Raw genomic sequence first — 16,693 nt, 5'->3', positions numbered from 1 at the left:
TTGACTGTACAAAGTATATGAAAAGATTCAAACTATCATAAAATGAACGTTCCCGCGAAACTTCCTCCGCCGGAATCCGCCTCCGCCATTGGTTATTCATCAGCCGGCCGCAAACTGAGATTGTTTCGCGGTATTACCACGTTACACCGAAACGTAAAACATTTTTACAACGCCCCATTAACTTTGGCACTTTGAAGATAGAATTTTAATGATTTGTGTAAAATACACGCGGAGAAGTTGTTTTATCTTTGCGGTGAACGGTGTTTTTTGCGTTAAAAATTGTGTAAGAAATTTTTATTTTCTTTAAAATAAGTTCATAATGAATTAAATATTGTTAACTTCTCAACATTAAATACAAATGTCTCACTTATTGACGCCAAAAACTTTTTTTATGAATCTAATCCGTACTAATGTCATCCTCTAATACGGTATTAAACAAATATCAAGACATTTTTTTTAATATAAGCTAAAAAGACAGAGTTCTAGTATCTAGGTCAGCTTTGTTTTAGATGAAATAACAAATAAATATAGGCAAAGTATAAGACTTCTTTCTAGGCTAGGTAACCCTTACCTCGACAGCTGAACGTGACCTACCAGACATTTCAAAACTCTTGGCTCTGTCTACCCTGCAAGGAATATAGACGAGATTATAAATGTGTTTGTATGTATGAACCCTAAAAAACTGGCCAAAAAATCATGACGACGAATTTCAACTAAATTCAAATTGGCATAACTTGAACGATAATATTTTTCCTTTTAAATAAATTACGACGTAAAAGGGAATTACCTACAGGAAAAAAAAAAATTCGCCGCCATAAAATCACGCAAACCAAACAAGAACCCGTAAAATTTCGCATTTCCCGCAGTAAACATTACCTGTACAATATTTTATGCAGGCTTTTAACATAAACGCGGCTTCGGTACAATTGAATGAAATAGAATCGTGGATATTTGCACTTGGCGTATTGTTTGCCGTGCATACGCCGGGTAATACTGCGATATCTGAATTGGACACGCAGTGTGTTTAGAAATAAAAAAAAAACAAAATACAACGAACCGCCAATCAGCGTCTACCTAGCTTTGGAATTAGGAATAATTTAAATAATATAGAAATATGTGCCGTGTGGTTCCCGGCACCAATTGAAAAAAGAAAAGAACCACTCCATCTCTTTCCCATGGATGTCGTAACAGGCGACTAAGGGGTAGGCTTATCAACCTTCTGGTTTTACGAGCCGAATCATGTTCGGAGTGCGCTTGTCTCTCGTTTGCTCTCTAACAGCGCACCCTTTCTTGACTACCTAAAAATCTTATTGGTGTCTTTTAGTTGTGTGTTACTCACCCCCATAGGGTGGGCTGACGATACTCATTACGCCTCGCGTAGCCATGCCATCGCCGAATGGCCATGATCTGTTTACCTGAAGATTGCAGAATGTTCCTGTTGAAAAAAATGATAAGTACTGTTGATTGTGATGTAGTTCTGTTAATTCTGATGCAAGACGAAATTTCATTCCTACACTCTTAATTATAGTGTCGAAGTTACATTGGCCAGTATTCACGGAAGTTTCGCCTCTTCAGTATTTATATCAACAACTCTATTTCCGTTTCATTATTCATAAGATACAAGTCTCTAAGCTGAAGGAGAAAATTAATACCCCGAGGTGATTACGTCATTTCTACTTAATATTAAGACCATTTCAAACGAAACGCTCACTCGATACCGTGAAAACAAATGAAAAAATAACAAAGCTAACATTACCACTTATTTGCGCTTTAACCACATAGACACATATCGAGTCGTAACAAAAACTACATTTAACATTACAGACATTATGTCAACGTACATTGCGTAGCTATCATAACATACGGTTGTGGTATCAGAAACAAAACGCGAAATGCATGACATGTTTACACAAGTTCCCCTCTGTCAACTAGATCGTACTCATTTGGATCCCAAAGCGTGGTGCAGACGTGTCCAATTGTGAATTCACTCACATGACCGTTTATAGAGTTGCAAGCAGCTGAATCGGATACGACAAAGTCTACATACTTTCAGACACAGCTTAACTCACGCCTAAAGTTAATATAATCAGTTTAATTTATTTACACGCTTAATAAATAAAAATATTCAAGCTAACAATAATATTTAGTTATGTAATCATCAAAATTTAAAGCAAATGCAAAATGTTTCTCTAATTGATGAAATATGTAAAAAAAATAACAAATAGAAGTTTAAGTGGACCTTCACGGAGAATAAATTCTAGACATAATACTTCCATTACTACGAGTATTTCTTTATAAACGAAACTTTTGACTAAGCACAGGCGGTTCCATACAAAAGTCGCCCTTCACTTATCATGTATTCATACCCTAAAAAGTATTAGGACTTGGCTAAAAATAACGTTTAATACCGGTTTGTAATCTGCTCCCGTCTGTACCCACCTTAAGACTTTAGCATATGAATACGACGCGACTCATTACAATGACAAAGATCTCTGTCTGTCGGACTTAATTAATCATTGTGTTTACTGATTAACATCCGCCATTCAGAACTTACCTAGTTAGCGAATTTACATCCTGATGGAATAGTTAAATTATTCTGGATTAAGTTGCCTGGCTTAGTTCAAGTCACCTGTTTTGAGTGGTCCGACTTGGGAACAATATTGACGGCGATTTGATTGAGACGGTGCTAATCTGTATTTATATCAGCTGACGATATGACGCTGGTTTGTTCGTGTTCACAGATTTACTCGTTTGTTTTTGAAAAAGTAAATTTTTGTTCGTGATAAAAAACAAATTAAATTATAATAGTAAATGTTGGGTTTTCTAGCTTACATTTTGGTGTGATACCGAACAAAATACATAGCGTGTGCTAAGCATTTTATCAGCTCGTGCTGATTGTAAGAGTCATTAAAGAAAAGTCGTATTGTCTCTTAGGCGATGTGCAAGCAAAGTAACTGAATATTTTTTATAGCTGCGATATGTCCCCTCACCTAACATCTTCTATTAATGATGCATCCAACGTAGTGACTTTTATAATTGGCATTTATGTACAAATTCATGTACACAGAAAACGCCAAGATTGATGAAGACAAGAAAAAAAAGTATATAGGTTCTGCTTGTAATTATTATATTGGCACATATGTTTTACATCACGGAAAAAGTGTAACCGAGCAAAACCGAACAAAACCGCCAACCTATGCTAGTATATTCATAAAATAATCGTACGAAGTTTAAACATCAGCAAAACCCGTTGGTGAATGTTACTCGTAGCATACTCTGTACAAAGACGTTTCGTGTTAGGTTATAATTGAATCGGGACTCGTCGGGAGGAGCGAAATTAAAATGCTGATCCCGACTTCCAAAGAGGGAAATTGACTGATATACTGCTCAAATTATTTTTTTCGCTAAAATAGAAGCGAAATTTGTCAATTTCTTATGTAATAAAATAAAGATGATGCAGAAATAAACTTTTCACGATTGGTTGGCGTTATGTAAGCGACCAACATCATATGATACGGATTTCAGCCGTTACGTTTTAAAATTTAGAGTGTTCCTTTTTTAAAGTGTCCGCAACTACACATCACAAAATAACCGTTTAAATATTTAAATACAATAATGGACCGTAATAATTCGTGCGCAAATCTCAATTCGTTCCTACATTCCTTTCGGATATTGAATTTTCATAACGTTCGTTTGTTATTGCAACGTTTTTATTTATAGCACATTTTAACCGGCGCGCCCGTTGACAGGAAATTAATGCAACGAAAGATTCAATTTGTAATAACGAGGAGGCGTTAATCGGAAAATATTTAGAAAACGCGTTTCCCATCGTGGCTGTGTGATACATTTTACCGTGCTTTAAAAATGGCAGACAATGCGAATCTCAAAGCTTTTCGTATTAATTGTATTAATTAATTATTGAGTAAAAGAAAAAATCGTAAATTTTAAGTTTTTAAGGCGTGAGTTAATTTGACTTTAAAGGGTGATCATATATACCACTAAATGAATATGGATAAATTTAATTATAATGTAATTTTGCATTGAGGCTGTTTATTTATAAAAAGTCTGTATTCTCCACTTTTTCACCAGCTTCTCACTTCTTAATCTCTTTCTCTGTAATATTAAAAATGGCGTCGGCACGGCCTATATAATTTTAATTCTCTAACGTTTTCGCTAAGTACCCGAATGGATGGCATGGTTATCGGGGAATACTAAAGTTTTATATACAGCTGTAAAATTTTATTGCACACGTCTACTTTTAATCCGAGCATGGTAATGGTATGCTGTTCCCTGCAATGGAATAGCACGAAACATCGATGGTATGAAGAAAAAGATTGGTGCAATGAGCGATAAAGGCATACATGACACCGTAGTCTCCGTACATACATGACACGTTAAAATTTTCTAAGAGTGCTATAAAAATAATGTAATGGGCGCACTTTGTATTCTTGTAGAAAATATAGATAATAAAAATTAACATACTTACATTTTTTTCAATAATATTGCAATTAATCCCGACTTCTTAAATGAATTTTTTTCATCACGTCTAGAAGCGTAGAAATGAACAGCATGAGAGCATTTGCGGGGTTCAATAATAATATAGTCATAAACATTTAGGTGAATAGGCTATTTACTATTAATATAACTTATGTTAATACTTTTCAAAGTATCATGTATGAGCACTTTGGCTCTGAATTCTACGTATTTTGTGAAAACGGCAAAAACATTATACGCCATTTTTAGCATAGAAGTGTTATTTTTCTGTTATTTTCTTTCAGACGCGTCTGACACTATTAAGTCTGCATTTGCTTTTCCACTTTATATTAATACCCTTGTGTTAGTGACAAGCATTAGTTTCTATAATATGCTTTTTATCTCTGAGTTTGCTAATACATTGCGATTTATATTTTCCAAATATTCAAACAAATATATGAGGATTATTGGATTTGACTAGCTCATGGCGGTACCTCGTTCAAAGAATATCCATTGCTATTTAACGGTAATGCCGTCATTGTTATGGGTGTTTTTGAGACTGGTACTATCTGGGATGATATTTTTTATCTCCGACGCAAAAAAAGGGTGTTATAATAATAAAATCATTGTAATTTTTAAAATAATTTTAAATGAATAAGAAATTTTCTTAATATAAATTTCTAACAATAATCACAAATTTACTAACTAAATATACCTACATACGCGGATTTAAAGTGTTAACGCTTTTAAAAACCTCACCACAAATTATGCTTTGATCGTTTCACCCCGTATGTTCAAACACTCAGCCCTGTTGTCTATGCCCGCATCGCTCAGCACATGCGTGGAACGGAACGCTGACGTGAAACATTGTGTGAGCTGAATTTTTCATCATTCAGATTTTACACTTTAATTTTTTTTTATTATTGTTAGATAAAAAGTAGGATCAGTCCATCTCTTTCCTATGGATGTCGTTAAAGGCGACGAAGGGATAGGCTTAAAACTTGGGATTCCTCTTATAGGTGATGTGTTAGCAACCTATCACTATTTAATTCTCAATTGAATCATTAAGAGCTGAACGTGGCCTTTAAGTCTTTTCGAGACTGTGGGCTCTGTCTACCCTATAACGGATGCTGACGTGACTATATGTACCTATGAATTTAATAGACAAATATCTAAATCTTCTTTTTTTTTGCTCCTCTATCTATTATTGATAAGCTGAATTTATCGTATTCCTGTCGCATTGAGAGTCAATCACACTGGGCGTCTTTAGAGCGGCGTCGTATTGCTACGCCCACGCAGTGTGCGTTCAGCGTTCCTCGTCTTCCTTGCATAGCCTTCCTCATTACTGGAGATTAAATCGGGACTACCTGGTAAAGGAAAGTGAATGAACGGAAAGATTTTAGCAGTAATATTAGCAAATGTAAAGCTGTTGTCTTTTACCCTTCGAGAAAAAGCGTATTAAGCATTTTCCTAATTTCTCTAGAAATAAGTAGTGCCCTATACTAAATATCTTTTTAGTTTAAGTTCTAAGTATTCTTACATTGTCCTTGATGTACATAAATATATATAAAAAAAATTAGTTTCACTGTTTTTGTCTTTGAAATCGTAAATTGCACCATGAGAGGTAGCTGAAGTACAATCTGTGGGTATGTTTATGTGCTGTCGACTGTCCGTTGCGGCGGTAAATCAGTGGACCATTGGGAAGCGCTGGTTTTGATGACTCAGCGACGCTGGGAGAAAATTGTTTGACGAATCGTGCTGTGAATATATGTTCTTTTTTTTACTCGCTGTTTTGCTCACATGAATATTTTTTTAGTCTGTGCGGTCGTACTGATAGGCAAAGGCCCAAAAGAATGAGGTAATTACACTCTTCTTATTTTATTAACTTGGTTTCCACCAGCTTTAAGATCAACACATTAGCACTATCAGCATTTTTTACAATTTTTTTCAACAATAACCTGTGAATTCATAATTTAAAATCGCCATCCACTTGAAATAACCATTTATTTCAACAATGTTCCACTAAATCGAATTGCTTTTATAAACAGATACACAATTTAATGGATTTAAATCGCTTCCCGCACCGCATTTATTTAAATTGTGCAATATCCATCTGATACTATCAGTGCTACCGTTAATGTTCATTCATTGTTCCAAAATAGCGGCCATAATATTGAAACTATGATCCTGAACACACCTGAAGATCATATCACTAAAGTAAAAACATATTTATCCTTTTCTCATTTAAAATTTTCTGGGAATTAAGAGAGAGATAGCTCTATATGTTCATAATTCGAATATCCGTTCCGGGCATAGTAATTAAAATAATGTAAGACAATAGAAAGGCTACATTGCATATATTACTATAGAAATAATCTCTATAGTAATGATGTGTCGTCGTGAATAAAATTCAGAATAAATTTGCAATATAAAAACGTTACAGTTATGTCGGTGATTCTCATAATTTACTATGATAATAAAACAGTCCTTACCACGTCTATAATTCTATAGTAGCAAAGTTACGCAGTATACTAACAATGCTAACATACCGACCGGCAAGTTAGGTTTATATATACATATACATATGTATTATGTAAGCTAGGGATTAGCCGACGCGGTGACAACGCACCATTTGTATCGCACATGCGGGATTTTTACGGGGGGTTCGGCCTGATAATCCCACAAACATGGATGAATTTCCAACGTTTATCAATGCGTTTTTGTTTTTAAGAGTAATTAACGATGAATTTCAATCATAGTGTGTTAATAATTAATTTGTTCAAGAGCCGACGATCAGCTGGGTATATCAATGATGGAATTGAGATTAAAATAGTGATAATAGTTGAAATAAAAAAAAACAACAAGAACATTATCACAAAATATTTTCACTCTTATGTAATACAAAACTATAGGAAATTATTCAAATAACCAACCGCACAAATAAATAACTCACAAAAACTTGCACTGAAAAGGAAAGCTACAGAAACTAAATATTCAATGATAGAGGCGGCAGTTTGCACAACTTATAACTTCAATAAGAAGGGGCCAGGTGCGACGGAATTGAGATATTTGCATAGTGGATCGCTGTTATGAACTGCCCGCCTGCGGACACAGACTCCGATATCATTTTGATTCAATTTCATGGAGTTGTAAGTGAAAATCGTGGAATCTGAGCAATATTAGACTATTATGCAGAGATCGTGGCAAGTGGAAAGATGTAGTCTCCGCCTACCCCTCCGGGAAAGAGGCGTGATTTTATGTATGTTTGTATGTATGTATTAGACTATTGAAATGCCATATGTAACTATATATAGAAGTGATGATGAATATTGCATCGCTCGCAATTGTAAAGCCCCCCAAATAATCCTCAGAATTAAGATTCAAATTTATGTAGACGTTACCATTTCTAAAGTCTCATATTATTCTAAATTCTGTGGGAAAAATGCAGAAAAGCAACATATGTATGATCGGCTAATAACTAATATCTATATATAAGCTTGAATTATAATGCTGGCGTAAAAGTAATAAACGAATTTTACAACGCACAGCCGACTTCACTCAATGGTGAATGACAAAAAGTTGATAGCTAGGGAAACAGTATTGGAAATATTAACGAGAGTGATGTCCCAAACAAAAACTAGCATAATTTTAAGAGGAAAAGATTTTTAGAGGAAAGGTTATGTATCATCTTTGACACAGCTGAAGTTATAGTCAGATTTAGCTAAAATTTTATATACAGACAGTTATAATCCCGTAAGGCGCTTAGGGAATAAGTTTGGGATTCCCATAAGAATAAAAGCCAGGCAAAAGCTAATCTATCAACGAAGAGGAAATAGGAAGCAATAAATAGCATTTAAAAATATTAACTAGACGATGTCACGGAGTTTGCAAATAAGATCGTTAGTAAGTTAATTAAGATTGAGTGTTGATTAAACGCTCCCAGTCCACGAATGATAGATGATTATTGCAGTCGACGAAGTTCCAAACTGTGTGTAGCTATTAATATAAGTTTATATGACTGAGAGGAAATTAAATCATGTTACGTCATTCCGAAAAAGTACGGATGAGGTTTGACGTTATTTGGTATAAAGATTATGACTTGATGTGTAAAATGTAGTTTATTGTGGGTTGTGAAAAGTAATTTTTAGGCTAATAAACTTGGGTGTTTTTAGACGATGGGCTAGCAACCTCACTATTTGAATCATTCTATCATTAAGCCGTACAACTGACTGAGCGTGGCCATGCAGTCTTTTTTATATTGTCTATCCCGTAAGAGATATAGACTAATACGTCTATACGTTGAAAAGATCTTTTAATATAAATAAAAAAAGATACTATTAAACTCAAAATTTATGAACTGTCAAGTCACTTACGTTACTCAATAAATATTCGATATAATAAGGTTTATCATTGCGATTTATAAAATTACGGATTTATTCGTGTTAAATTAACAATGTGATTGGCAGTAGTATACAACCAATATACTACACTAAATAAAAATTGGTTTAAAAAGCGAGAATACTTATTGAAATGTAAGTTACTACTTAAAATAACCTTTTTTTTAAATAAATATTTAATACATAGGTAATTCTGCTAGTTACTCTGATGAGATTTTATAAATAATATTAAAACAAATTTTATATAAAAAATCAAATGTCAAATATAATTTATTCTACCGTTATCTAAAATGAGCATGTCAAACATTACAAATATTCTTACAAATAGTCTTACTAAATGTAGAAAGATGTTATTCAAGGGAATAGACATACAAATAATAAACATACAAAGAATAAACATACAAATTTCGCAAATATGTAAAACTGTAAAATTCATTCCGCGATATCGGCGTCCTCCAACAGAGAATTTACCTTATTGAATTCCTCCATAACTTTTGAATATTGCTTCAAGTTATTCAAACTATCTTGGGTTGTTATAAATTTCAACGTGTGCTTGTGCTTAAGTCACTTTGTCAATTGTTTGAGTATGAAGCAGATATCCAGCATTAATATAACAGTGATATTTTTTTAACAAAGTTCTATTTATTAAAATTTTAAAATTAAAAGTAGAATTATTTTGAAAAAAAAAAGTAATCATGCCTCTTTATTGATTTGATTAAAAAGTACTTCGTTTATTTATTTAATTAGTAAAAAATTTAAGAATTCGTCGTTTAAAAACTACAACATACTATACTTACACATATCTAATTTTAAACAAAAAATAATCAATCTCAGTTTGGGCCAAAGGTTCGACTGGTAGAGTATGACTTGTGGCATTAAGTCCACCTGATGTACATTTTACGTGCATAAAGTTTAAATAAATAAATAATTTCATAAATGTGTAGCTAAACTAAAAAAAAAAACAATGTAATGTCAGTCGTCCAAAAAAATATTATGAATAGAAGTATCGAGACAGTTGTAGAGCATTTTGCAATATAAATGGAAGTTGTACACAATCCTCTTAAGTCAAGAGATATTCCACTTTTGACAGAGTTTCGGATTGAAACAAAATTGGAAAACTTTCTTTAGAGAGTAACTTTGTACTCTTCAGAAAAATGTGGCATTCAATTTTGTGAATCGAATACTAGCTTTGGATGAACAACGGTAACGTTTTAATATAGACTTATAAGCTTAAGTAGAGAAGATCAGGGTCTACTAATCAACTTGGGGAAAAAAACATATTTTTTGTATGTACGAGTGTATGTAATATTTGTAACGCGATAACTTTCTAACCGTTGCTCTGATAACAATGAAATTTGTCAGATAAATAGGAAAGGTTACTAAAATTTTCATTCTTTTTCCTTTTCATTATTAAATATCGTTCTCCATAATTCTTTATTCATTTTTAAAAATTCAAAAATTCAAAAAATTCAAATTCAAAATTCGTTTATTCAGTAAAACAGTTTTACAAAGCCAGTTGTTGAGGCCCTCTAGTAAGTATAGAATACTCGTGTCAGAGGACCTCGCTCCCTCGTTACGTAACTATTACTGAATACTAAAATAATACAAAATGAATACAAAAATAAAAAAATATATGCAAACTGTATTTGTATGTGAAAGTGTGTATGTGGTACGAGTATATACCAACATATATAAATCACTCTATTCTAAGCGATGGAATAGATTTTCAACCTCATCATATGTTAATGTTTTTAGCCAATTTTTCACTAATAATATAAATAAATACAGTCACAATAAACATGTTGCGTCTTCGTCAACAGCGCACAAGGACCATCCTTACTCAAATGGTTATCATTTGACGTGATATCGCCATGACACCAATACACCCCTATTACAAAATCGTCAATACCTCGTGCGCATTCCAATTCCGTTCAGAAAACAAGAAATCAAACGTTATTCGTCAGCATGATCGAAACGAATCGGGGCTGATGTGTAACGTTTGTCATATGATTGATTGCAGGCTGAAAACGGGAGCGACCCGCCGATTCTGGCTACAAACAACAAAAAATGTGTTTGATTGAGAAGAAGTGTGTGCGATGTGACGCCAGACGAACGTGGGACCACAGTGATTCGCAAAGTTGAGAATAGCAACAGTGACGAAAAAATGGAATATGGTTGAACCTACCAACCGAACTGTGCTTCCGCATGCCGCGCGGTGAAAACTAAACGCAAGGACCTGAAACGCTTGTTTAAAAAAAATATATTAATTAGTTATCTTGTATATATAGTTAAAACTTCTACGTGTTTTACAATTTAGAATTTTTTAATCATCGAAGCGGTTGTCGTATTTTTGTGATACTTAAAATCCATAGCGTAATTTTTTATTAATAAGTGGCAAAACTCGGTTGTGATGTGTGTAGTTTGTAAGTTGTAAGTAAGGTTAAGAATTGTAAGGGTGTGGTGTGACTTCACGCCTGTAAGGGTGGGGTGTGACATCGCGCGTTCGCGCGGTGATGTTGTCAAGGTTGCGTTGTCACGTGATTTTCGGCGCAGGCGCGGTCGGGCGCCGGTAAAATGCGAGAGCGGCGACGCGCGCTCCACCGCACCGCCGCCGCTCTACTGTTTGCCTGCCTCCTCTTCAACTACCCTCAAGTGGACGCTAGTGGTGAGTTTAAAACCTTTTTTTTCGATTGACTATGCCCTCATTTGTAAAGACACAAGATATCATTTTAGACGTTAGCTTGTACTTCCGACACGTGAACAAAGTACATTTAACTTTGATTTTCGTAAATAGTACACCCAAAACTGAATTATGATTAATGCCAACTTAATAAGCGGTAATATTTCTGCAGTAAATATATAATTTTGAGATGAACAGGTTTAAAAGTAAGATTTGTTCATGATACTTAATGTCACATATAGTCATGCATTATAATCTAATTTTTATCTTTTAAACCGAACATATTGATTGAAAACAAATGAGGGCTTAGTAAGCATGCTACCTATAAGTAGTGTAAGAATTATAAGGCAATTTAATATGTAAAAACGAACTGACGACATAATGATGTAGGAATTACCGGAACACACATAAAAAGTCCGTAACGATAATTACACACATAAATGACGTGAATTACACGTAATTCTTATAAATCACGAATCGTGTGACGAATTTCTAATTTTAGACATATGGAAAGGCCTTTTTGTTACATATAATGGATATGATTTGGATACATTTCTTTTGTGTTTTGGATTGTAAAGCAATTGAAGATAATTCTGAAAATAACTTACAATACTCATAAATACTTCTGTCTAACTAATAAACTTTTTTAAGCAAACCAATAATTAATTCAGTTTACTTTAATACCATTTTACAACACTAAGGTTTGAATCTGAGAATCTTTTTGACACAATAATTTTTGCTTTATCAAATTAAGTACTCTGTCATGTTCAATAAAGTTGACGACATTGTTCCAGAGTCACGAAAGTCATAAAAAAATGTTAAAATTTTCTTAAAAAAAACCTATGGAATTAATAGCTTTGTCTCTCGCTCTCTAATTATAAAGCTTCTTTCCGATAATTTGACAACGCTTGGAGTAATTATCCTTATTAGGAAATTATTGGTTTTTGGTCTCCTGTTATTAATGAAATCTGTTGGCAGAATTAATGAACGATGAACTTTGGATTCCAGCCAATTATTATGGAAATGGTTCATTAAATGACGTATTCATTTCACGGATGTTTCATAAGACATTTTAGATTTTAAAAAAAGTAACTGTCATTCTAATTTGGCAATTAACTAATTCTTGTATTAATGGCATGGTATTCAGGGCATCTGGCTAACTAGATTTTTTTTTGTGCATTACCGTAAGTTTTTTATAATCATATTTTGTTTCGCGTCGACGTTTCTGATAAAAATAATAAAGACAGACGCAAACTTAACCTTAAAAATTAACATACTTGATTTGCAACCTGCATTAACTCGTATCTACACTATACAATTACTTATAGTTCTAAAAAACAAAAGGTACAAGCACAGTACAGCATGTACCATTTCTCCTAACGACCTATACATTAACGCACTCGGTTTGTTCAGAACTTTCTATCCCTTCAGCAAGCGGCAATGGTCTCGGAAACTTCTCGAATGCCATTATTTTGACCTTCCAGTGTGATGTTTTGTTCCGTAAATATGTTAAGTTTGGATGGGTACCTCATAAACAAAAGGCTGGTATTTCTAATAAAAATACGTATATCGTTATACTCGTATCAGATGTAAGGCGGTAACCTAATATTACGTAAATATTTAGTAATTAACAAAATATTGGAATTCGAAAATCATCAAACTTATTAAAGTCTAATAAAAATATTTATTTTGAAAACACCAATAAAAAGATAATCGGTAGAATAATGAAAATGGTGTTTCCGAAAAAGGGTACACATATTAAAAGCAACATTAGGTATATAAATCCACTTCAGACTAAAATAACATACACACTATAGATTTCAATATACATTATCTATGATACCACAAAAAAGAAAACCCATAACATAGAACTAATACAAAAACAACAAAGAATTAACTTATACAAACACAAATATGCAACCGCGGACTGACCAGCATTAGCTTTTGACGTCGCACAACAAACCCGACAAATGTTACGGCAAAACTAAAAACCGCGGCCGCTTTGTAATTCCGAAAACACGCAACCACATTTCCTACCATCTGCTCTCTACATCATTTAATCACATTTTCCTTGAATTCACAAAAGCTAAATTAACATACTTCCCGCTACTCAATTTCTGCTTATGTTAGCCCGTAACAGTAACAGACGAAGGGTTAAAATAGTGGTTCCGTATGAATAAGTACTCTCTCATATTCACTCATTAGCATAGAGGAACGGAGGGTTCGTATTTAACATAAAACTCGACCAAAAATCGCGTCCCACGCGCCCGCTACGCCGCCCGCATAATTATGTACACAGCTTTATGAAAATGAGAGGTAAAAATGGTTTTATAGGTGGATGTGTAATATTTGTAACCGTTGTCCTCTTTAAGTTTTTGACGTAAAACCATGAGGTAATTTTTTTAAGTGTGAAAATATCGTTTATCTAATGTAGTAACTTGAGCTAAAGAAACTACTTGAGTTACTTATGCTAGTTGTTGCTCATTACGCCAATAGTCACAAGAATCGAAAGTCCCGTAGCTAGATAATGATATCTAGACAAGCATGCCTAATACAATATGATAGAATCACAATTTCAATTTATAATTTTTATAGCGTAGCAATAAAATATTGAAGAAGATACACAATTTGAAGTACTTTCAAGACGATCTAAGTTACGAAGAAGTTTATCACTTAGGTTATTGCGTCTCCGTATTAAATGTTGAGTGTTCATTCGTGTGGAATAATTTCGTACATATTTCTAGGTAATGTCGTAAAAGTTTGATATGAAATATATGAAGTACAGGAAATTTAATAGCGTGAACATTGGAAAGGTTGACAACCTTTGAAGTTTTTGGAGACTTGTGCTGTATAATTCTGACAAGAAAACTCAACACAGTGCATCGCTTAAAAGCATTTCCTTAAATAGCGGGAAAGAAAAAAGAGTATTCGTTGATCGTATAAAATTGGAGGCAAAAGTATTGTATAATATATTTCATTGTTCACTTCAATAATTCAGATACAAATTTTATCAGTCTAACACAACTTTTGAAGAGCCTAATTACAAACCGGCCCTAAACCCTATTAATTCAGATTCCATGTGCCGGCCCAAGTAAATATAAGGGTATTAGGCTCACTTATTGTTGTTTTACTTCTTAAATTGTTATAATTCCGACATTACGGACACTCGGTGCCTCGTTTGCATAAGCCAAGCGGCTGCGCAAGCGATAAACTCTGGTCGTGTCTGGGAACGCAATTAATGTATCAAATGATACACCGCCGCCGCCAAATTACAATTTTTCTCAACCCTATCCATGCGCAATGTTGCCACAACATTAATTTTCGTTTAAGAATTTTATTTCTGACGAAAAATCCGATTAAGCGCGAATTTCGATTGCACAGAGGGTTCCGTAGGTCTTGATAGGTTCAAGGAAACATTATTGAATATTTGTTATACATTCATTTACCTAAATGTGAACGTTTACGTTTTTTTGGTAAAAAAAATCCTAAATCCTATCTATATGTCGAATAATAACAAATAAAGTTGACGCGTTAACTAACATGACTAATTCCCTACTGAAAGATCTAGACCAAACATTTCAGTTTTTAAGACAGACTCTTTCAAAAACAAAGTAATGCAAATTTTCCTTCAAGGGAACCCCAAAATAAGTTTGCACATATTGGAATAAGGATAAGGATTTCCTATTAAAGATGTCTTTATGGCGCTCGAAAAATATATCACAGACGTGACTATACTGACTATCTCGATTACGGCTGTCGGTTCGATTCGTCGAAAAAAAAAAATGACTACGCCCGCCACCGGTTTGATTTGCATTTTAATATGCACAGGGGATAACGGGAATCGAAGCTGTCATATTGTGGAAAAGTGATCGGATGTAAAGCAGGCATGGTTCTATGGAAAACAAATGATTTGCATACTGGAGACGGCGGTGTAACGAGGTCGGTGCGCAGCGAACATAATGGAAGAATTTTCAGCTTGTATGAAAACGTGGATGATGTGTATGAAGAAATAATATTATGTGATCGAGGCAAGTAGAAAGAGTTAGTCTACTGTCTCTGTCTAACACTCCGGGAGAAAGACGTGTGATGTATTCCTTTTAAACCTATTGAGTGAACCCTATACATAGCAATGGTAGTGTGCTTTCGAAGCACAGCATTTATCGAGCTTAAATTACGGCAATGATTATGAAAAACCAAGTTTTTCAGATACATACATACATAAAATCACGCCTCTTTCCCGGAGGGGTAGGCAGAGACTACCTCTTTCCACTTGCCACGATCTCTGCATACTTCTTTCGCTTCGTCCACATTCATAACTCTCTTCATACAAGCTCGGCGGTTTCGGGTACTTTTGACCTGACCCTTTACCAGGACGTCCTTAATTTGATCAAGATACGTTCGTCTAGGTCTTCCCACTCCGACCTTTCCCTCCACACTCTCCTTGTATATCTGCTTAGTCAACCTGCTTTCATTCATCCTCTCCACATGACCGAACCATCTTAACATACCCTTTTCTATTCCTGTAACTACATCTTCTTTCACATCACAACATTCCCTTATCACGCTGTTCCTTATCCTGTCACTCAATTTCACACCCATCATACTCCTTAACGCTCTCATTTCCACTGCATTTATTCTGCTTTCATGCTTCTTTTGCCATACCCAACTTTCACTCCCATACATTAATGTCGGGACCAACACGCCCCTGTGCACAGCCAGTCGAGCCTTTTTGGATAGTTTCTGACTGCTCATAAAGGCATGCAAAGCTCCATTCACCATGTTCCCCGCGTTCACTCTCCTTTCAATATCACTATCATACTTGCCATCTGATGTAAACTTTGATCCTAGATATACAAACTCTTTCACTTGCTCCACTTTTTCTCCTCCAATCAAAATATTACATGCTGTCATTTCTTTCTCCATTTCAAAAACCAGTGTTTTAGTTTTACTTACGTTCACTTTCATTCCTTTCTCTTTTAAAGCTTCATGCATACAGTTTACCATCTCCTGTAACTCCTCCGCTGATGACGCCAGTATAACCTGATCGTCGGCATAGAGCAGACATTTGACGAGTAACTCATTCATCCTTAATCCACTTTTAGACTCTTTCAAATCTGTCAAACAGCTATCCATAAATAGGTTG

General features: G+C 34.4%; 1 protein-coding gene across 2 annotated transcripts in view; it reads left to right on the top strand.

Annotated features, from left to right (window-relative positions):
• The window catches only part of LOC106141380 (tyrosine-protein phosphatase Lar), a 365,581-nt gene that overhangs the window by 157,009 nt on the left and 191,879 nt on the right, over positions 1-16,693 (top strand). For both annotated transcript variants that reach the window (XM_060946413.1, XM_060946412.1), the window contains exon 3: positions 11,424-11,535. In XM_060946413.1, coding sequence (XP_060802396.1) covers positions 11,424-11,535 — 112 coding nt within the window. The remainder of the gene's footprint in view (positions 1-11,423; positions 11,536-16,693) is intronic.

Source organism: Amyelois transitella, chromosome 11 (genome assembly GCF_032362555.1).
Source record: "Amyelois transitella isolate CPQ chromosome 11, ilAmyTran1.1, whole genome shotgun sequence".
NCBI classification, from domain to species: Eukaryota; Metazoa; Arthropoda; class Insecta; order Lepidoptera; family Pyralidae; genus Amyelois; species Amyelois transitella.
This window is presented reverse-complemented; position numbering and strand designations above follow the sequence as displayed.